The sequence below is a fragment of the Ursus americanus genome, chromosome X, assembly GCF_024610735.1.
Source record: "Ursus americanus isolate L20-20 chromosome X, mUrsAme1.1.p, whole genome shotgun sequence".
In the NCBI taxonomy this organism is placed as follows: domain Eukaryota; kingdom Metazoa; phylum Chordata; class Mammalia; order Carnivora; family Ursidae; genus Ursus; species Ursus americanus.
In genome coordinates, this window is record NC_142164.1 from 82,009,741 (window position 1) to 82,030,585 (window position 20,845).

At 54.5% G+C, this 20,845-nt stretch overlaps 1 protein-coding gene and 1 non-coding gene across 9 annotated transcripts; one reads left to right on the plus strand and one right to left on the minus strand.

Annotated features, from left to right (window-relative positions):
- Positions 1-202: 202 nt before the first annotated feature.
- HDAC6 (histone deacetylase 6) lies at positions 203-20,322 on the minus strand. 8 transcript variants are annotated; one of them, XM_045795465.2, is made up of 29 exons: positions 20,187-20,322; positions 18,969-19,091; positions 18,752-18,880; positions 18,522-18,610; positions 16,432-16,516; positions 16,291-16,331; positions 15,495-15,591; positions 15,051-15,148; positions 13,811-13,915; positions 13,617-13,685; positions 8,459-8,585; positions 8,288-8,353; positions 8,136-8,195; positions 7,961-8,050; positions 7,519-7,625; positions 7,364-7,431; positions 6,957-7,122; positions 6,725-6,853; positions 6,369-6,537; positions 5,979-6,112; positions 5,335-5,403; positions 5,033-5,225; positions 3,552-3,701; positions 2,107-2,281; positions 1,487-1,995; positions 1,283-1,402; positions 1,002-1,148; positions 779-907; positions 203-594 (listed from the first exon to the last, which is right to left on the minus strand). In XM_045795465.2, the coding sequence occupies exons 2-29, from the start codon at positions 19,059-19,061 to the stop codon at positions 526-528; spliced, it is 3,483 nt and encodes a 1,160-aa protein (XP_045651421.1). In that variant the 5' UTR covers positions 19,062-19,091; positions 20,187-20,322; the 3' UTR covers positions 203-525. The 8 variants fall into 8 exon arrangements, with proteins under 8 accessions (XP_045651421.1, XP_045651417.1, XP_087716342.1 ...); XM_045795461.2 differs by having other exon boundaries at positions 20,153-20,294; XM_087860216.1 differs by lacking the exon at positions 20,187-20,322 and adding an exon at positions 19,830-19,940 and having other exon boundaries at positions 18,827-18,880.
- LOC123790895 (U6 spliceosomal RNA) lies at positions 14,130-14,234 on the plus strand. The gene has a single exon (XR_006779250.1). It is a non-coding gene; the product is annotated as a U6 spliceosomal RNA (small nuclear RNA).
- Positions 20,323-20,845: the final 523 nt, after the last annotated feature.

Below are 20,845 nucleotides of genomic sequence, written 5' to 3' on the forward strand. Positions count from 1 at the left end.
TTTGCCCTGGGATTCCACCATTTAACCCACAGTTGAGCCAGTCAAGCTGCTTGCCCTATTTCCAGTTAGTGTTTTGGACACTGGATGGGCAGGGGGTTGACCCAATGGAGACCCATGCCCTCATTCCTTCACTACTCAGACGACCTGTTGGCCAGGCGTGTGGGGTTCTTTACCCACCTAAGATTAAAAGGCTCTCTCCAGGTTTCGTAACAGCTTGAACTTTATTACAAATGGAACTCTGCTATATATTGTCAGTTGATGCCCCTCCCTCCAAAGTATCAGCATCGTGATAGCAGCCCCCTCTCGGGACCACTGCACCGCCCTCCCTCCTTCCAGGAGAAGATGGAGTCCCTCAAACAGGCAGTGGGCAGGGGGAGATTTACAATTCGTCACAGTCCTCTTACAAGTATTTATGCTTAAATCAGCACCCTTGGGGAGGTGAAAAGAGTCTTCAGGATGGGGTGGAGTGAGGCTGCCCCTCATCCAGGTCCTCAGAAGGTGGAGAAGAGGAGCACGTTCTGGGATTTAGTGCGAGTGGGGCATGTCCTCCCCAAACTTGTTCTGGTGAGCGAGGCTCTTCACATCCAGGAGAGCCTGAGGACGCAGGAGAGGGTGGGTAAGCGAGAGTGAGGAGCCCTCTACCTCAGCCAGGGGGCTGCCCCACACCAGCCCTCGATAACCCTTCTCCTGGCCTGTCCGATCTCCCCTTACCCAGCAAAGACCGTGTGCGTGTGAGGGCGTGTGTGTGTGCGCATTCTCCGGTCTGCCCAGAACCCACCTGGTGGTGGACATAGGCCTCACAGTCGTAACACCAGGTAGACAGGTCGACGTAGCTGAGGACCAGCGGGTGTCCTGAGACGCCGTGGTGCTGCAGCATATGCGCACTGACGTAACGGCCGCAGTAGACCTGAGGTTGGGGAGGGAGTATCGGGTGGGGGTCAGCAGCCACCTGCAGTCCGGGCTGGGCCAGCCTCTGCCCCACCGCCTCCCGCCGGGCATACCTGATAGCAGGACAGACACACCCAGTTCTCCCGGAGTGTTCCACAGTCCTGACAAGGTTGGGTCACGTCCAGGCCCGATTCAGGTATGGGACCTACTGCCACCAAATGGGGACACCAGGGCAGTGGTGTCACCGCATAAAACGCGACCTGGAGTGGGTGAAACGGAGTCAGGTAGGGACTCCATCTCCCCATTACATGTCCCTACACCACACGCTCCCACCTAGAGGTGCACCTGGGCAAGAGTAGGATGCCACCGTCTTCTCCCTGACCCCTGAGCTCACCTGGTCACCGACGGCATGGTCCCCAAAGCTCTGAATCAGCATGGAATGATCCCTGTGCTGACCTTCAGCTGCCTCTCCTAGCAGTCTCTCCTCTTCTGGGCTCTGAGATTCTGGTGCCTTCTGGATGCACAGAGGTAAGAGGTGCATCCGAGGGGCCAGGTTCTTGCCCCTGCTTCCCCCCTACCTGGGTGTGGTGGGTCTTACCTGAGCCTCGCTGTTCAGGTCCAAGGTCCCGAGACTCTCAGTCAGCTTACTGGGGGATATCTGGGCTGTGGCTCCTTGCACAGATGAGGCTGGGGGAGTCTGGCTGTCAGTACGTAAGGCTGGAGGGGTTTGGATCACCTCAGCTCCCCCGACAGCTTCCTCTGAGGTGGTCTGGCCTGGCGTGGCTCCAACTGTGGCTGTCCCCACGATGGTCTGGTCCAGCGTGGCTCCTTCTGTGGCTGCCTCTGAGGGGGTCTTGTCCAGCATGGCTTCCCTGGTGGGAGCGTCTGAGGCTTGGTCCTGATTGAGTGCCACCACTGCAGTCTCTGACTTAGCTTGGTCTGGGGTGGACACTTCCACGGATGATGCTGAGGTAGCCTTCCCTGTGTCCGCATCTAGAATGTTCCCGTCTGGTGCGGTCATCCGCACAGCTGACCCACGGTGGGCTGGCGGGGTCACCTTCCTGGTGATTGACTTAGAACTGGAAGGTCCCTCCTTGTCTTCGACCTCTGGAACCACAGGACGGAGAGCGTTGAATGTGGGTGCTACCCCCTATCCTGCCTCGGATCTCTGCCCTCTCCCGAGCCCCCCACTGCCCCCCGTGCCCCACGCCTGCTCACTCATGACCCGCAAGCTGCGCCAGTATCTGCGATGGACTTGGATGGTCTCGGTGATGGAGGCCAGGGCCCCTGACAGCGGGGGCCGCGCCAGGGTTAGCAGTGGTGGTGGGTCCCCAAGGAGGGAACGGGTGCAGGCAGCCATGGACTCCGAGATGGAGGTCAGGTTGTAGCCACCCTTTGTTAAGAAAAAGGGAAGAAAAAGGTATGATGGGGGGGCCTCATGGAATTTAGGAGGCAAGATGTTCTGCCTCCCAATCCCCCTTTGGGGCCCCTCCAGTCTGGAGGGTGAGGACAAGTGGAGAACTGCCATCTGTCCGATGGGCCGCACCCACCGTGTGAGGTGGTTGTTGACGGAGATAAGTTGCGATGTCAAGTGCAAGAGAGTAACCTGCGCACTAAAGCGGCCCTGAGGGCAGCGTTAGTAACCGTGCATACGCGTGAACTGCTTGCTGTGCGCCAGACCCTATTTTGAGCATTTCTGCGTTGACTCTCTTAACCCTTACAACCACATGCGCTCAATCCGTACGGCAACCCCCTTTTCTCACATTCTATAGGAACCCCCGTCTCTGCTCTTTCTGCACATGAAGAAACTGAGGCTCAGAGTGATTAGATAATGTGTCTGAGGCCCTAACAGCTGGTGAGAGGCAGCGCTGGGGTTGGGAGCCGGGCAATCGGATGGAAGAGTTCATGTTCTCCACCACTCCCCTGCCCTGCCACAAGCAGTCCCGGGCCCACTGTGGGACCGTAGAGCAGCCAATTAATCTCTGCCAGCGACTGGCCTTATCTGCTAACAGCGAAAACACCAGCATGTAAGGTGGCGAGAGGGTTCAACCGATGTGCGATGACTCACGACCATAAGAAACTACTTAGACGGTGCTTACCACATGCCAGGCACTTTTCCACGAGTAGGCAGCCCCATCTTACAGATGAGGAAACTGAGGCATGGGGGGCAGGAGCACTGAGTGATTCACAGAAACTCAGGGGGTTTGCTTTGTCTGGGGAATTTGCTAGAGGCAGCTCAAGTAGTGGTAAAAAGCTTAGACGCTGGAGCCAGGCTGCTCAGGCTCAAGCCCTGGCTCTGCCATTACTGACCGTGTGACCTCGGGCTAGTCACTATACCTCACCGTGCCTCAGTTTCCCTGCTCTTGAGAGAGGACAATGACAAGGCCAGCAGACTATCTCAGCAGGCTGCTTTGTCACGTAAGTGAGTTAATAACGCACACGAAGTGCTGAGCAGAGCGTACGGCATATACCGGGCACTCGGTTAAGGCCGGTGAGCTGGGGTTACAATGAATGCCCAGTGTGTGCCAACAGTCCCACGTGGGGACACTCACAGCCGATTTTAGGAAATTGCCCCGAGTGTCTCAGCCAGCCAGCCAAAAGGGCAGGACTTCCAGCCTTCCAAACCGCCCTCCCACCGTAGGGAGAGGGACTGAGAGGGTTACCTCTAGGATTAGGATGATGCGGCCATTGGCAAGGCCCATCAGCAGGTGGGTGAGGTGGGCATAGCCCTCGGGTGACACCTGGCAGCCCCCCAGCGGGTCCCCCCGTGCGGCGTCAAAGCCAGCCGAGACCAGCACCAGTTCTGGGTTAAACTGAAGCAGGGAGAGAAGAGACACATGGGCGTGAGCATGGAGGCCTGGGTACCCAGCAGGTGAGGGCGCCCCAGACACGCACAGACGCCAGTCGGAGAGCTGGAGACCTGGAGACTGGGGGACACAAGACCAGAGCCCCGAAAATAGCAAGGGGAGGACGAAGAGACACAGGACAAACAGACTCAGGATCGCAGAGACACAGGAGCTGGAGAAAGATCAACAGAGACGTGGACACACCAAACAGAGACTTAGAGATGTGACACACAGAGACAAGGAGACATTTGTAGAAATGGACAGATGCAGACACGAGGCAGAGATGTGCAACGTAGAGACTCAGATGTCAGGAGACGGTGACATGGGACATACGTGCACAACAACACAGGGTTTTATATAAATGGCGCCAAAGGGGGTGCGTGCACACTTCATCACAGAAGGTGACAACGCAAGTGCCATACACAGAAAATGGTCGCACGATCAGATGGCAACATATAGACTGAACCAACATCGTGCTAATCACACAACACACACAAAAACATATCACACAGAGGGGACAGTAAGCCATAGCAACCCCTGCAAAGACAATCCCATGTGTGCCATTACCCAAGTCACAATGGTCTTGTACACACACACACACACACAGAAGGTAGCTACAGCCACTGTGCATCATCAGATACATGTACACAGCTGAATACGCACGTCCACACAGAGGTCACAGAGCTGGTACTTATATTCATTCACCACACACGCAGACACACACAGTGCACACAGAAAAGGCAAGTCACCTACAGCTCCTCACGCAGAGTCAGGTAAGGCTAGACAGGCCACTGCCAGTCAGAGACACACACATGGCCATGGCAGACAGGCAGAGAGAGGACGGTCACACACACCCGCCCACACGCAGAAAGCCACACACCAGCTGTCACCAAGAGAGCAATGTGCAGTGACATACGGCATCACAGCCACCAAAGAGAGAAATGGCAGTGGCCCAGAGCCATTTGTGCAGCCTCACACACATCCTCAAACTCCCCCTGCCTTGCACACGCAGTTCCACCACAGAACCGGTAGGCACGCGGGGCCCCCTCCCATGTACCCGCCGAAGGCCACCCGCACGGACCCAGAAGTCCCTCACGGTCACGCACAGAGAGGGCGGTCACGTAGAGGCACTCCACCACGGCAGCAATTCACCGAGGCCGTCGCAGAATCACACCCCCCCCACGGCCATCACAACAGCCACCCATCGGCTGTGCCACAGGACCAGGCATCCGGAAGTCAGACACGCGCAGGCCCGCGCTCCCCCACGTGGTCACCGCCACGTGCATCCCGTACTGTACCTCGTAGGCAATGGGGAGCACCAGACGATGCCAGGCAGCCAGGTAGTCAGCGTCACCCACGCGGGGCCCGTTCCAGGCCACATTGACAGTGAAGCCGGTGCCTGCGGCCCGGCCCATCTGGCTGCTGGCGCCCTCATCCCCCATGGGAAAGAAGGTGCCGTGATCATACCGGTGCAGGGAGATGTACAGCACGCTGCCGGGGCGGGAAAGGGAACCGCGGCTGGTGAGTGGCCCCTGGCACCCCTGAGGTGTGCTTGGCCCCCCTTCCCGACCACACCACGCCCCCTGCCCCAGCCCCTCACCTGGGGTCTTCCTCAAATATGTGCTGAGTTCCATTACCGTGATGGACGTCCCAGTCCACTATGAGGATCCTGGGGAGGGAATGGCGCCTCAGTGGCCTGGGACGCTGGCCCACCCAGGGGACAGGGCAGGGGCTGGGGCCCTGGGCTCTGTCTGCAGGGGCATTTATTGCTGGTGGCAAAATTTTGGGTGCCTGGGGAAAGCAGTGGGTGGCAGGCTGGCGGGTCCTATCAGAGAAAGGGTGAAAGCCAGAGCCTGGGTCCTGAGGTCTTCACTGTGGGCCCAAGCAAGTGCTCAGGGCCAGACCCCCCCCCCCCGGCCCCCCGATGGGTAAATGTGGGGAGCCGGATACTGGATCTTCTGAAGTAAGCACTGGGGACCCAGACCCTGAATTCTGTCACAATAGCCGTCAGGGGCCAGAAATGGAGCAGGGGGACCCTGGGCCTTGTTTTAGAACCACCTGGCTGCCACAACCTGGGGGTCCTATCTGGGTAAGCCCTGCGAGGCTAGATCCCTGGTCCCTTCCTGGGGAAGTGCTGGGCAACTGTACTCTTGGGTGTTTCTGGGTAAGTCCGGGGCGGGGGGGCTGCACCAAGGGGCCTGCGGAGGAAGCACTGGGCTGGGCCGGGAGCCCGGGAGCCCTCACCGCAGCGCATGCCCACTGATGGCTTGGGCATGGCGTGCAGCCACAGCCACAGAGTTGAAAAAGCAAAACCCGCACGCGGCATCCCGCTCCGCATGGTGTCCTGGGGGACGCACCACAGCGGCGCCATTCAAAACCTGGGGGAGGAGCAGGAAGCAGATCAGACCACCTGCCCTCACTGCTTTCTCTCCCCTTTATTCTCTCCTTCCGTCCCCGCCACGACCCCCGGCTGCTACGCGCCCCCAGCCTGCAGCCCCCATCCCCCCACCGCACTGGCCAGTAAGCCAGGCCTCCGGGGAGCAGCGCTCCTCCTCCCAGGCCCCTCAGGCCCAGCCCCCCCCCCCCCCCCCCCCCGCCTCTCCAGAGCGGCGCACCGCCCTGGGGGGGAGGTACCTCTCCGGCCAGCACGGCCTCCACCAGGCGGCAGGTGGCGCCAGTGGCCAGCTGGGCACAGGCAAAGGTGCCGGGGCAGATGTAGATGGAGTCAAAGTTGGAGCCCTCGCGGTGCAGCTCGCGCGTTTTCATCTTCGCTGTGGCCCGCAGACGACCCACGTACTCAGCACTGGAGGCACAGACGGGACACGGGGCAGTCAGGGGGTTCGGGCCCCTCCACGGTCCCTCCCGTGTCCCACAGCGGCTCCACCTACCAGGGACGGAGACCCCGAGCTCCAGCCCCCGTCCCACCCTGTGGCATGTGTGCCCTGAGGCCCCATCCCACCCCAAGCATGGTGAGGGGGTGTGTGTCTGACCTGTGGCAGGTGAGCAGTTCGGCGTCCGTGGCGGGACGTGTGGGCAAGGTGAGGCAGCGCCCTGCAAGGCCCAGTTCTTCCAAACGGCGCATGATCCGAAAGACTCGCTGAGGCATCTCTGGGTGGTAGCTGGGGTGGGGGGAGGTGGGCAGGAACCAGAGGCAGGGCTTAGTGCTTGAGGAAGGGGGAGGATCTCCCTGTCCACTTAGCCGGTGGCCCTCCGACTGCATACTTGTCCCACAAGTTGTAGTGACCCATCATCCGCTGGTCATAGACCAGCCCTGTGCGAGCCTGTAGCACGGGCCACGTCAGGATTGGGAGCGCCGGGGGCTGCCACGGTCCTTCTTCTTCCTTCTCCACATTCTCCTCCTCCAAGAAGTCCTCCTCCAGGGTCTCAGCTGTAAGGGGAGGGCACATTCACCCTAATCCCCCACCCGGGATCCCTGGAATACTCTGGAACTTCGTTTACCCAAACATGAAAGGGGTGGAAGGCCTGAAACCAGGGTCTAATGTGAGAAAGGGCCTGACCCTCCCCCACCAGGGGGGCTCAGGGAAGTCCAAGGACAGTCTGGAAGAGAGTCTCTCCCAAGGGCTCATTCCATGCTTGACTCCCCACCTAGCCCCCTCCCTGCCTCCTACCTGATCTTACAAGGACCTCCCAGAAGGGCTCCAGGGCTTCCAGAGCGCAGGACAGTGACGCCTGGGCACTAGAAGGCGGGGGAGGGAAATGTGAGCAAACGGTCAGTGGGTAGGCAGCCGGGGTCCCGCTTTTCTCCTCCTCCACCAGGGCTCACCTCCGGCACGGGGCACCAGGAGACTCCAGTATGGGGCAAGGGTCTCCCAGAAGGGTGTGGAGTGAGGCACTGACGCCCTCAGCCAGGGAGCGGAAGTTGTAGCCACCCTGGGAAAGGAGTGTGGGGGGGATCAGGAAAGAACCAGGTGTTACCAGGAAAGAACAATGATGATACTACTAAGGGTGCTGACTACACATCAAGCAGCGAGGACTTTGAGGGGTGACTTCCGTTTCGTTCACTGAACAGTGCTATGAGGCGATCGGCACGAGTGTGGCGCCCGTTTCACAGGAGGAAAGCAGGGGAACGAGGAAGGTCAGTGACTTGGGTGAGGCTGTCCAGCTAGTGAGTAGAAACGCAGGGACAGAAACTCCTGCCCGACCTGAAGGCTTTGTTCCAACGGCCTTCCGGAGACACCGGCTGAAACATGAGGTGCGTTACTCACCTCCAGAGACAGGATCAGCTTGCCGCCTGCCAGACCCATGAGCAGGTGCGTTAGCTGAGCGAGTCCTGCCGGAGTGGCGGCCATCTCACCCTGGGGGGAGGGGCGGACGGAGGATCAGCCTGGCTCCGAGCAAACTCCCTTCTGCCCACGTACCACCCCAGGGAGCCTGCCTTACCTTGGGGTCCCCTTGGAGGGCGTCAAATCCAGCGGCCACCAGGACCAGCTGGGGCTGGAACTGAGGGGGAAAGGGACTACATGAGGCCACTTGCCCTCACGGCCCATCCCTCAACATTGCTCCTGTCCCAACACACCCCAGACCCCCAGGACCTCAAGGGCGACTGGCAGAAGGAGGTGCAGGAAAGCGGCAATGTAGTCGGCATCGCGCATCCCCACCTGCGGACAGAGAGGCACGATGGAGACGTCCTGCCCTCTGCCCCGAGCTGGCTGAAGGGCAGCGGTGGGCCTAACTTCGGGGGCAAAGGGCGGGCGGACACTGACCTGGTTCCAAGGCACATTGATGGTATATCCCTGGCCTCGGCCAAAACCTATGGTGGACCAGTTAGAGGCCTTCAGGTGGGGCCAGAACCTACCCTGCTCGTAGCGGTGGATGGAGAAATAGAGGACACTGGAGGCAGAGGGGAGAAAAGAAGGTGGGGGGGCGGCTGAGAGTCAATGGCTCCAGATGCTCCAACCCACAGCTCCCAGTTCACTCAACCACTCATTCATTCTCTCGTTCATTTCCCCATTAACTCCTTACGGCCTGCATCCATTCATTCTTCTATTTGGTCGCCAACTTAGCTACCCTCCCATTCGCAAATTTTCCCATTTATCCGTTACTTCCCTCACTCGTTCATGTGCTCTCTCACTGGAATGCCTCCCTTGGTGATGCTCCTGCCCTCCTCCATGCTAGCTTTGAGACCCTGACAGCTACGGGGTCTGTCTACCCAGTCCCCGAGGGCTCCTGACCCTGCGGGGGACTCAAAATCATACCAGCCTGCCCCCCTGCCTCCGTGACCAAGTGGCGGCGGCAGGACAAATCCTGTGATGTTGGAGGCCTATGGGGAGCTCTTAGCTGGCAGGATCCAGCTAAGGTGGCAAAGAGTGGCAGGCCAGCCTGGGGAACTTAGTGCTTCCCCTGAAGGACGTGGGGAGACTCAAGGGCAAGGGGTTTGGGGGCATGGAACTTGGCTCTGTGCGTGTAGCTGGGCTGAGGTGGGGGTGCTAGCTGAGGCTTCCTGAGGCGAGGGAGCAGTTCCTTCCCTCCAATACCTTATAGGGCACCTCTACTACTTTTTGTATTTTGTAGGTGAGAAACTGAGCACTCAGAGCAGTGAGGACGAATACATGGAACAGACACTGAAAAGACATGAAGGTCCATGTTCTGATAGAAGGCTCAGCAGGGGGACACCTGGGTGGCTCAGTCGGTTAAGCATCTGCCTTCGGCTCAGGTCATGATCCTGAGGTGCTGGGATCAAGTCCTACATTGGGCCCCTTGCTCAGGTGGGGAGCCTGCTTCTCCCTCCGCCTGCCACTCCCCCCCCCCCCCCCCCCCCCCCGCTTGTGAACACACTCTCTCTCTCTGACAAATAAACAAATAAATCTTTAAAAAAAGAAGGCCCAGCAGGAGGCTGTGGGAGGGCTTAATTCTGATGGGGGGGCAATCAAAATGAATCATCTCTCATCCATCCATCCATCCATCCATCCATCCATCCATCTGTTTATCCACTCCCTGTCTTGTTCCAGAGAGAATTTAAGGCTGCAGTTTTATCTTTTTTTTTTTTAGGGAAATGCAAGAAATAGTGGTAAACAATAAATCTAGACCAACTTAGTGACATTTTAATAAATGCTGAAAATGTGGTTGCGAAATTTGATGCAACTGATATAGAAAGATTCTTGAAATCAAAGAAAAGCATCTTGGAACTGGGGAATTAAACCCATGTGAAAGCTCTGGTCTTGAGCAGGTGGGAGACGACGGGTTTACTTTTGACTCTGATAAGTATCGGTTCTAAACTTTTTTTTTTTTAGTAAGTTAACTAGTAGAGGAAGAGAAACGCGCAGTAGAACATAAAGATGATCGTCAGGGGAAGAAAGGGATAAAGAAAATATCGGAAGAAAGCCAACCCCATGAGAGCCACCACAGCCAGCGGAAGAAAGAACACCCAAGGAAACTAAGTTTGTAAAGCAAACAGCAGGAGGTTTTTTGTTTGTTTGTCTTAAAGATTTATTTATTTTTATTTTAGCGAGAGAGGGAGGGAGAGAGAGCATGAGCAGGGAGAGGGGCAGAGGGAGAGGGAGAGAGAGAGAGAGAGACAGAATCTCAAGCAGTTTCCACGCTCAGCGCGGAGCCCAAGGAGCCCGACAGGGGGCTCCATCTCATGACCTGAGATCATGACCTGAGCCGAACTGAGAGTCATTCGGATGCTTAACTGACTGAGCCACCCAGGCGTCCCAGCAGGAGGTTTTAAAATAAATTCCACTGATTTCCAGTGAAATAATGGTAGATTGATAGCATAGGTTTACCTCCTTGTTCTCCCACAATCCCAGTCAAAAGACAGTAAAAGGAAGTTTGAACAAGTGTCATCCCAGGAAGATGGAGAATGTTAGAAAGGTTGTCAGACAATTAGACACTTCCACAAATGTCTGGGAAATAGTCTTTGAGGCTCCAGGGGCCCTATAGGCCCCTCCCTCATGCTGAGCAAATTAGGGAAGGCACTCAAGATGACGTGAGGTTTCCCTTCTGGAAAAATCAAGGGCAGATCCAGGTCAATGCACACAAAATCAATTTTAAAGAGCCAATTCACTGAATGACCCATTCACTAGATTTCCTTGTTTCTTTTAACCATTTAGCTTTGGTTTACCTGTTTTCATCATCTTTGTAGTAGTATCTTAAGGCCTGATCAATTTGTCTCCACCCAGGACCCCTGCTGATGGAGTTAAGAGCCTGAGGGATGTGGAGGCTAGGAGATTGAAGGGCCTGGATAAATGGGTTTTTTTTCCCAATTATACATTCTTATTCATGAGAAAGAATGCATTGAATATATTCACAATTCTTCATATCTGTGCATATCGTCAATAACATATCCACCAAAGAACACAGAGATAGCCTCCAATGCATTTATTAAAAGAAAAAGAATGATTCATGTTAGGGAATTCTTGTTAATTTGCTTAGAGACGATACTATAGTTATGCTTTTTTTGAATTTAAAATATATCCTTTATGTTTTAGAGAGATGTTCAAAATATTTACAGAAAAAAATGATACAGTAATCTGGGATTAACTTCAAAATATTACAGAAGGAAGGCAGTGAGGGCAGGTCCAGATGAAACTAGATTGGCCACTTCAGTTGATAAACGTTGAGGCATTCAAGAAGCCGGAAATGGACAAAATAACACAGGAGGAAAAGACTAATAAAGACAAAAACAGAAAAAAATAATGAAGTATAAAAAGTAAACACTAGGGGCGCCCGGGTGCCACAGTCAGTTGAGCATCTGACTCTTGGATGTCGGCTCAGGTCGAGATCTTAGGGTCATGGGATCGAGCCCTGCATCAGGCTCCGTGTTCAGGACGCTGTCAGCTTGAGTTTCTCCCCTCTCCGCCCCCCCCCCCCCCGCCACCGACTCTCTCTCTCATTCTCTCTCAAAATAAATAAATAAATCTTTTTTAAAAACCCAAAACACCAGAAGAGTGGAGAATGACCAAAAAAGCCAAAAGCTAGATTTGAAAGAAGTAAAACTGACCAATGTTTGCAGAGGTGGAGGGTAAAAAAAAAAAAAAAAAGTGCCATCTCAAGATAAAATGCTTTTATCTGGCATTTGGCAGGACCCCATCTAATGCGTGGCTTCCTGCCCACACTCCGTGAGGTCGATACCTGTCGGTGGCCATCTCCTGCCCCCCTCCCAGGGGATCCCTTTCAGGAGACAGTGTCCCATGCGACAAGGCAGAGCGGCCCCCAGACAGCCACCTGCAGCAGCGCTGTATTCGTTGGTACGAATGCCAAGCGAGAGCTGCTAGACATTTGAGGCAAACCGAGGAAAGCTGAAAGCACTTCTTATGACCCCTGTCTAAAAACAAGCTGACAGATGAGGGAGCGTAGAAACAGAGAGGAAGAGAGTGCTTTTGGAGATGAAAACAATGTCTAAATATATAATTCAACGGAAGGGCTTCAAGGTAGAGCTGAGGAAATCTCCCAGGACACAGAGCAAAAGGGAGAAGAAAATACGAGAGAATACAACACAAGAGACCAGGCGGAATACAGTAGAATATGGTGGAAGAAAGCATCAAAGGCCATTAAGAAGAAAGCGTCTAAGGATTTAAGAAAGGCTTGAGTCTTCAGATGTAAAACGTCTACCCACCACTAAGCAGAATGAAGGGGCCAGGGTGAAAGTTCACAACACCGGGGATAGAAAGAAGAAACTCAAATCTTTGGAGAGCAAAACGGACCACTCAGAAAGGAACACAAAGCAGACATCTGTCAGCAACACTGCATGCTGGAAAATAATAAAGCCCTGTCTCGAGAACAGCCAACCTAGATTAAATAATGGGCCGCGGGAACCCAGGATCTATGGGGAACAAGGGGATTCTATGCAGTCGGTTTGACAGAAGCCTGGATCAAACAACTACTTAGTAGTGTCCCTACTGACAAGAACTTGCTCAATCACTTTCTGCAGGAAGGGGAAGCTGGTACCACCTTTCTGGAGAGAAGTCTGGTATGTGCCACTAATGAATCATTGAACATTATATCAAAAACTAACGATGTACCATATGTTGGCTAATTGAATTTAAATAAAAAAAAATAAAGCATGCTGACCCTCTGACCCAGCAATCCACTATCAGAAATCCATCCTATACATATACTCGGAAAAGTGCAAAGTTATATATTTTTAAACTACAGATTATAAAACATATAAAATTATATATTTTCACTGTAGAACTGTCTGTTCTAGCAAAAACTGGAAAGCACCATCAATGTCCCAGGGTTAAACGACCAGAGGTAGAGCCATATAGTAGCGTGCTGAACAGTCCTTACGGAGACTGAGGTGTTTTTTTAGAGGCACTAACATGGAGAGGGGTCCACAACATGCTGTTAAATGCAAAAAGCAAGTTGCTGAAAAACACGGAGAAGACTATCCCATTAGGCAGTGTGTTAATGATAATACTGAATATTCATACATCTAAAGGAAAAATTCTGTCAGAATATAACCTAAACTATCAATAAGTTATTTGGAGGTGACAGGAATTACAGGAGACTCACTGCTTTAGACATTTCCGTATTGTCCAATTTTTTTTAAACAAACTTTGCGGTCATCCTAATCAGAAAAATAAAGTAGTAATTTGAAGTTCACTCCAAGTCAACTGGTGAACAAGATCTCCAAGTACCTGTGGGCTCAAATATCATCTCTCCTACTTCTCTGTGTGACCTTGTGAGCATAAGCCTCGCTTCCCCCGTCTCTAAAATGGGGAACCCAAGAGACCCTGCCTTGGAGTGGAGTGAAATTAAGCGAGAACGCGGACGCGCAGGGAACAGCGCAGAGCCTGGTTCCCAGGTGGGCCCAATGAATATGAATGCCTTCCCTTCCTTCCCAGGCCCCTTCTGGCTGGACCCATAACGGTGGGGGTGGCTGGGAGTCTAGCATCGGAGGCCACACTTGGAGCATACCTGGGGTCCTGGTCAAAGGCAAACTGTGTTCCTTGACCATGGTGCACATCCCAATCCACGATAAGAACCCTGTGAGGAGGAGAGAGGGGGGTACTATAGAAGAGCGTCAAGGCACATCTTGGGGGAAGGGCCCCAGCCAGGACACCCTACCCTGCGCCACCCCCATCACACCCGCCCTGCGGCTCGTTGCTGACCTCTGAATGGCATGCTTCTTTTGAGCATAGCGGGCGGCCACAGCCACGTGGTTGAACATGCAATATCCATCCATAAGACTGTGCTGGGCGTGGTGTCCTGGAGGCCTGGGCAGGACAGGGGAGGCCACAGATTGGGGGGGGGCTCCTCTACAGAGGCAGACTCTCCCCTGCTCTCCAATTCTAGACCACCAATGCCCCCAGCACTGATGTCTGCCAATCGGCCAGGAACTGAGTAACGGGGGCCCCCAGACCTCCACCCCCAGTCTACTGCTCTCTACCCAAAGGAAATTTGATAATGTTCATTAGTTATCAATGCATAGTGCTCACTTTGGCAGCACATATACTAAGACTGGAACGAAACAGAGATTAGCATAGGCCCCTGCACAAGGGCGACATGCAAATTCGTGAAGCGTTCCGTGTTTTTGTCACTACGTGGTACACGTGAAACTAACAGAACGCCGTATATTAACTATGCTGGAATTGAAATTAAAAAATTATCAACGCATACACCCTCACACTCAACTTGTTCCTGGAGACTTAGCCCACAGCCCATATAACAAAAAGGGCAAAACGACAATGTTTCTAAATGGATAATGGTATTTGCTGTGACAGGTTTTGGAAGCGGCTATGACTGGGGGGAACCAAAACACTCAGGGCAAGGGGGGCTGGTGGACTTCCTGTGTATTTGCACAGAGGTGCTCCACGCACGTCTAGGGTATACACTGTTCGAGAGAAACTTGCCAAGATGTAGAAGTGAAAAATGCACGCGGTCAGTGCTACCACCATTTGTGGCTAAAAAAACAAGGGGAGGGAGGAGAAAGGTCGTATGTTCTGCAGTTCACCAGTGCTGGGGTGCCGACAATGCTAAGAGGTACGGTGACTTCACGTGCCAACAACAAAACAGAGAACGCTGCAAAATGAATTCTAAGACACCACCGTTTGTAAGATGAATCTGGATCTCAAGATGATCAAATAGGGATGTTAGCATTGATGAAATACAGCATTTACTCCACGAAGAGGCACAGAAGGTTTCTGGGAGTGCACGTGTCATTGGTTACAATGACTATCTCCAAGAGAGGAAGCAGGTCTCTGGGGGATGGGGTGGGAGACTTTCTTGGTACCCACTTTTGCACCTTTTGACTCTTGAACCCTGTGAATATACCACCTATACCAATACATTTTACATCTGAGGGGAGGAGTTTTTTTAAATACAAAAAAGGCAAATGCTGGCGGCTCCTACCTGATGATGGCCATGCCATTCCGGATCTCATTTCCCAGGACCGCATCCACCAGCCTGAGGACAGAGCCCGAGGCCAGGCAGGCACAGGTATATGAGTTCTGAGGAGATAGTGGGGAGCCAGAGACGGAGTAAGGGAGAGAGCAACCCTGTCCACTCTGCTACTCCTCTCCAGGATGTGGTGGGCGTGGGAATGGGAAACCCCAGGACTGTCACCACCCTCTGCTCTCACAGTTGTTCTTTTTTTTTTTTAATATATTTTATTTACTTATTTGAGAGAGAGCATGAGTTGGGAGGCAGGGCAGAGGGAGAAGCAGACTCCCTGCTGAGCAGGGAGCCTGACTTGGGGCTTGATACCAAGACACTGAGATCATGACCTGAGCCACAGGCAGAAAATTAACCGACTGAGCTACCCAGGCGCCCTGCTCTCACAGTTCTTATCCATACCGGATGCAGGTAAACTGAGTCATAGGTGTCTGCTAGGATGCGGAGCTCTCCCTCATTCATGTACTGGGTCGTCTCCATCAGGTCAATGTATTCCAGGCTGGGGACACAGACAGGAGAGGAGATTCAAGGGCCTGCCCCTCTCCTGGGCCTGAGTCAGGGCCCTGTCCCTTCCCCATCTGAACCCTGGTCAAGTCAGGCCCCCTCACCTGTCAACCTGGGGGGGACAGCTGGGATATAGGACACATTCCCTGCTTCTTCCCTAGCCAGCCTCATTTCCAGTAATATCCCTTGCCCTGTGCCCTGGCCACAATAAATCCTACCGCCAGGCCACTGGCCACATTGCTGTATCTGTCTGTACCTCCCTTCCTTCAGTTCTCCTCTTTGTCTGACTCACTCTTTTTCTCAGCTCAGATCGCCCCTCTGCCAAGCTAGCTCTCCTTGAATCACATCACCTCAGGGCCCTCACTCTGGGTTCCGGAAGCCCCATGGGGGGACCTCCAATCACTCTGTCTGCACACCCACCCTCTGTTTACACACTAGATTGTAATAACAATAGCTTCTCATGGGCTGCTGACATGGAGGGCACCGTTCTAAGCACCCAACGCCTCTCAAACCCTCCAGAGGAACTTCTGTTTGCTAGCTCCCATGTGATAGGCAAGGACCCTCAGGTTCAGAGAGGCTTAGCAACTTGCCCAAGGCCACAGGGCCCACGACACCCCTTCCCAAAGAGTCTGGCCTGCCCTGGCTGGCCCAGGGCAGCCTCCTCCCCATCTCTACAAGACTCGGAAGCCTTCACCTGTGAACCAACATCAGCTCCTCCTTTTCAGCAAAGCGAGCCTGGGGAGACACAAGGAATAAAGGGCTCAGGCACTGGGCACACCCAGGCTCCGCCAGCTCCTGCCCACCACCCACCCAGGGTGTTGGCTGAGGGACTCACCTGGAAGGACACGCAGCGGTCCACAAGGCCCTCCTGGATCAGCTGTTCCTTGATGGCATGGAGCCGCTCAGGGCATTCAGGGAAGCTGGGGTGACAAGACATCCAGACACACACACACACACACACACACACACACACACACACACACACACACGGACATGGGTGAGCGGCCCCTCTGCTCCCGCACATCTTCCCCATCCACCCTTCCACAGTTGGTCACATCAGAGACTTTGGAGTCAACCCTGGCGCCTGTTTGGCTCTGTTCTCGCAATACACGGACAGTCCGTCCATCTCCTTGTCACCCCCCGCTGCTGTCACCAGAACCTTCTGCCCGCACTCCTGCCCTCAGCTCCTCACTGGCCTCCCTGCTTCCCCCTTGCTCCCCCAATGGCCCCATCCTCCGCACAGCAGCCAGACATTGGCTAAAACCCAAATCAGATCACGTCCCTCCTCTACTTAAAACCTCCTCGTGGCTCCCACCTCGTGCAGAGGCAAAGCCCAAGTTCTCTGCATGTTCCGGAAGGCCCTGAACCACCGGCCCCACCACCTCTGAGACACCGACTCCCAGTGTGTCTCTCCCTCTTCCTCCATCCAACCGAGTACTTTTCAGCTAGCTCCTCTCCCTACCTAGAACACTCTTCTCCCACATGTCTCCATGGCTCACTCCCTCACCTTCCTTCCGATCCCTGCTCAAAGATCAGCGAGGCCTTCCCTGACCATCTTATTTAAAACCGGATTCCCCTCCACCATATTTTCTACCACTCTCCCTCCCATGTCGGTGTTTCTCCACAGCACCTCTCTAACACGCTGTCATTCATTTTTTTGCTCACTGGCTGTCTTCCCCCTCTAAAATGCAGTCTCTGCAAAGGCAGGGGTTCTATTTGTTTTGTCCACTGTGGTGGCCCTAGCTCCTTGGGAGATGGTAGACAGGTACTCAATAACGAAGTCTTTTGTCATCACAAGCCTTCTGTTGGGATAGGGGACAGACTCATGTAAGTGCGGTCACGAACAAACGATGACATGGACTAGGAATGTCTCAGAGAGCAGGTGTGGGGGAAGGGGAGTGGCCAAAGCCCTCTCTGAGAAAGTTTCCTTGAGATGTGAATGTTAACTGGGAGGGGGAGAAGGTGGAAACGAATCTCTGGAAAAGGGGAGCGGCCAGGGTAAAGACCCGAGCTGGCAGAGTGCCTGGCCTGTTGGAAGAAAGGCAGGGGACCAGTGTGGGTGAAATGACGTGAAGCAAGTGATTGGCCAATGAGGTCACCAAGGTGCCGTGGAGCCAGATCACGTGGAACCTTAGAGGCCAGAATGAAGAATGTGGACTTTACCTTGAGGGCAACGGTGTGCCCTTAGAAGGATTTTAAGAAAGAGAACACAACCGTAACTAATGTAATGCTCTATGTCAACTATATTTCAGTTGAAAGCTAATTTAAGAAAAAGAAGAGAACATCATCTCGTACCTATTTTTTCTTTTGGCTGCTGTGTGGAGGACAGACATCAGGGTAAGGGTAGAGGCAGGGGAGCCAGGGAGGAGGCCTCAGCAAGACTGGGTGAGTGATGGTGGTGGTGGCAGTGGAGGCAGGGAGGAGAGGTCAGGTACTGAATATATTTCCAACATGGAACCAAAAGAATTTGCTGATGGATTACAACGTGTGAGCAAATGGGAGGTATAATTCTTCCCTGTCTGCATGAATGTCCTTTCTTCAAGGAAGCCTTCTGAGAACCCCAGATACTAGTCTAGGGTCCTCCATCAAATACTCTTGAATCCCATGGTCTGAGGTCATCCTTCATTAAACACCTCCCACTGCTGTTGACTGCTTAATGATTTGCTCTTCTTCTCAACTATCAGCTCCTTGAGAAGGGGCCCTGTCTGTCTGGTCTGACACGTCTGTATCACTAACTCCTGGAACACAGTGCGTACTTGGTAAGTGTTGGCCAAATGGAAAGAATCTTTTCAAGCCTAAACCTCACCTCTCGAAATCATCTGCTTCCAGTCTCTAGGCTAGCGGAGAATGGCTTCATTCTTCCTAATGGGCTCTAAGTGTGTTTATTTGTGTGGTCAGGGGACAGCCTGGAGGAGGCAGCCTCACCTGTCATCCCAGAGGCAGTGGAATTCATTTAGCTGCTCATCGAACACCAAACCAGTCCCAGACAGTGTCTTGGCCTCAAGGTTCAGATCCTGCAGGGGGAAAAAAAAAAGGAGACTCTGATTGGTTTAGGGCCTGAGTCAGAAGGAACACACCACACTGTCCAGGAGGGAGAACCACAGGGTTCTGATTGTCACAGGAGGCTAAATCCATTGAGGCCCAGCCACTCCCACCAGTCCTTGCAGGCCCACGATGAGGTCTTGCTCTGCTGCTTGGCTGAGCTTCTTCATTCTGCCTTTCTTCTTTACCTCTGCTAGACTAGGGCTGGAGTGGAGTAAGGCACCCTTCTTAACACCTCGCTTCTGCCAAACAGAAAGAAGGGTCAGATTCCAGTGCACGGCCCACTGCTCCCCCCCCCACCCCCGGATCAGGGCAGGTCTGGGGCCTCACCGAGGTGACGCTGGAGTCGTGGGGGGGCGAATGGGGGTTATGCCTACTCCTTCGCTGCCTGGTTGTGGTGGAATCCTGGCCGGTGGAGGTCATGGTCGGGGAGACTTCACCCCTGACGCGGTTCTGGGGGGTGGGGTGGAGGTGATTACGAACGGGCTGGAGTGCCCTGAGGACCCCACATCCCAGACCCTTCCCAGGCCCCGCCCCCTACACAGTCTCCATCCCTTCTGCTATCCTACTCTCCACCGCCTTCTACACTCCGCCCCTTTCAAGGCCCACTCCTTCCACTGGGGTGTCCATTCAACCTGGTCCCGCCCATCCCACTAGGCTCCACCCATTTAACACTATTCTTTCCCCTAGAAAAGTCTTGCCCTTTCGAGGAGCAATAAACCCCCGGGGTCAGTCCGTCCTGGGGCCAGCCCTCTCTAGCTGATCACCGTCCTTTCCGCTCCCCCAAGTCCCATTCCCAGACTCTTTCATTCCTCCAAGCCTCGCCAAGACCCCACCCCTTCACAAATCTGCCCCTTCCAGCTAATCTCCCAGGATAATCACCCACCCTTTCACCCAGCCAGACCCAGACCCAGCTCCGGCCCGACTCCACCCTTAACGATCCACTTAACTCCACCCCTTATCGGGCCGACCGGCACCTTCCACTTCGCCAGATCCCGCCCCTAACGTTTCAACGGGCCCCTCTCCTCGGGGGACTGCCCCTTTCCTTCCACTAGATCCCACCCCCCCGCTCAAACCCTACCCTCAAGCTCCACCAAATCCCTTCAGCCAGTTTCGGGCCGCCTCCCGCCAGTGCCCTCCCCCTTCCCACCCCCGCAGTCGACGCCGACCAATCCCTTCAGCGCCACTCACTGGGCGCAGCCCTTTTCTCAAACTCCGCCCAGGGCTCACGCCGCCAAATTCCTGGCGACCCGCGGGACGGCGGGTGCCTGAGGCCCTCTTTTCCATTGGGCCGGTCTCTGTGCTGCCCGCCCCGATCCCGCCCACACGGCTTGTCGCGGCCTTGCTCAGGCCACACCTGCCGCGAGCTCAGAAACGCCAAGTCAGCGCGTCAGCGCGACAGCGCGCGACGCTGGCCGTGCTGCGCCTGCGTGAAGTGCGCGCCGGCGGCTCGAGGCGGCGCTCAGGCTCGAGCTCGCCCCTCCCCCAGCCACCGCCGCTGTCGTCGTGGCTACCGTGGCCTCTGTCTCTCCGTCCTTCTCCAGTCACCTTAGGAGTCCTCCGGACCCGCGCCAGTTGTGCCGCACGAGGACTCAAGAGAGCAAGCAAGCAAGCGAGGGAATTAGGAAGGGGCGTCTCCTCCCGGCAGCTTCCCGCGCGGCGCGCTGTGATGACGTAGAATGGGCGGGCTGGCGGCAGGGCCCCGGAGCGAGGTTGACGCTGGAGGGTGGCTGGTTGCGGCCCAAATGGGAGTGGTGTTAATGTTAAATACTGTGAGGATTTTCTGAGTTTAATATGCACTAAGGTGGCCCACAGGAAGCACTCACTAAATGTTAGCTACTGATACTCTGCCGGGAAAATGGATGGTATAGGATGGAAGGAGTCTTCCTGGGGGCAAGTAATTGTGATGAGAGCTAGTAATATGTGACAGGCATTGTCGTAAGCCACAATTCTGTGAGGTAGTTCCTATTATTAAGGCTGCTTCGCAGATAAGGAAACTGAGGTTATGCGACTCAGCCATGTGACCTTGGGCAAGTTACTGAACATCTCTGTGCTTCGGTTTCCTCATCTGGCAAACTGTGATAATAGTCCCCAGGGCTGGAGTGGACTCAAGGAGGGGAGTTTTCCTTGGACGGCATTTCTCCCTCCAGCCCCCTCCACCGGGTAACCTCTGACCCCAAACTGTAATAGCGTATGCCCGGGAAGTA

Coding starts and splice junctions, on each gene's coding strand:
- HDAC6 (XM_087860214.1), bottom strand. CDS start 19,925: ATGGAAAAGAGGGCCTCAGGCACCCGCCGTCCCGCGGGTCGCCAGGAA. Junction 6,854..6,956: donor CACTACAACTTGTGGGACAA/GTATGCAGTCGG, acceptor CCCCCACCCCAG/CTACCACCCAGAGATGCCTC. Junction 1,996..2,106: donor GCGCAGCTTGCGGGTCATGA/GTGAGCAGGCGT, acceptor CTGTGGTTCCAG/AGGTCGAAGACAAGGAGGGA.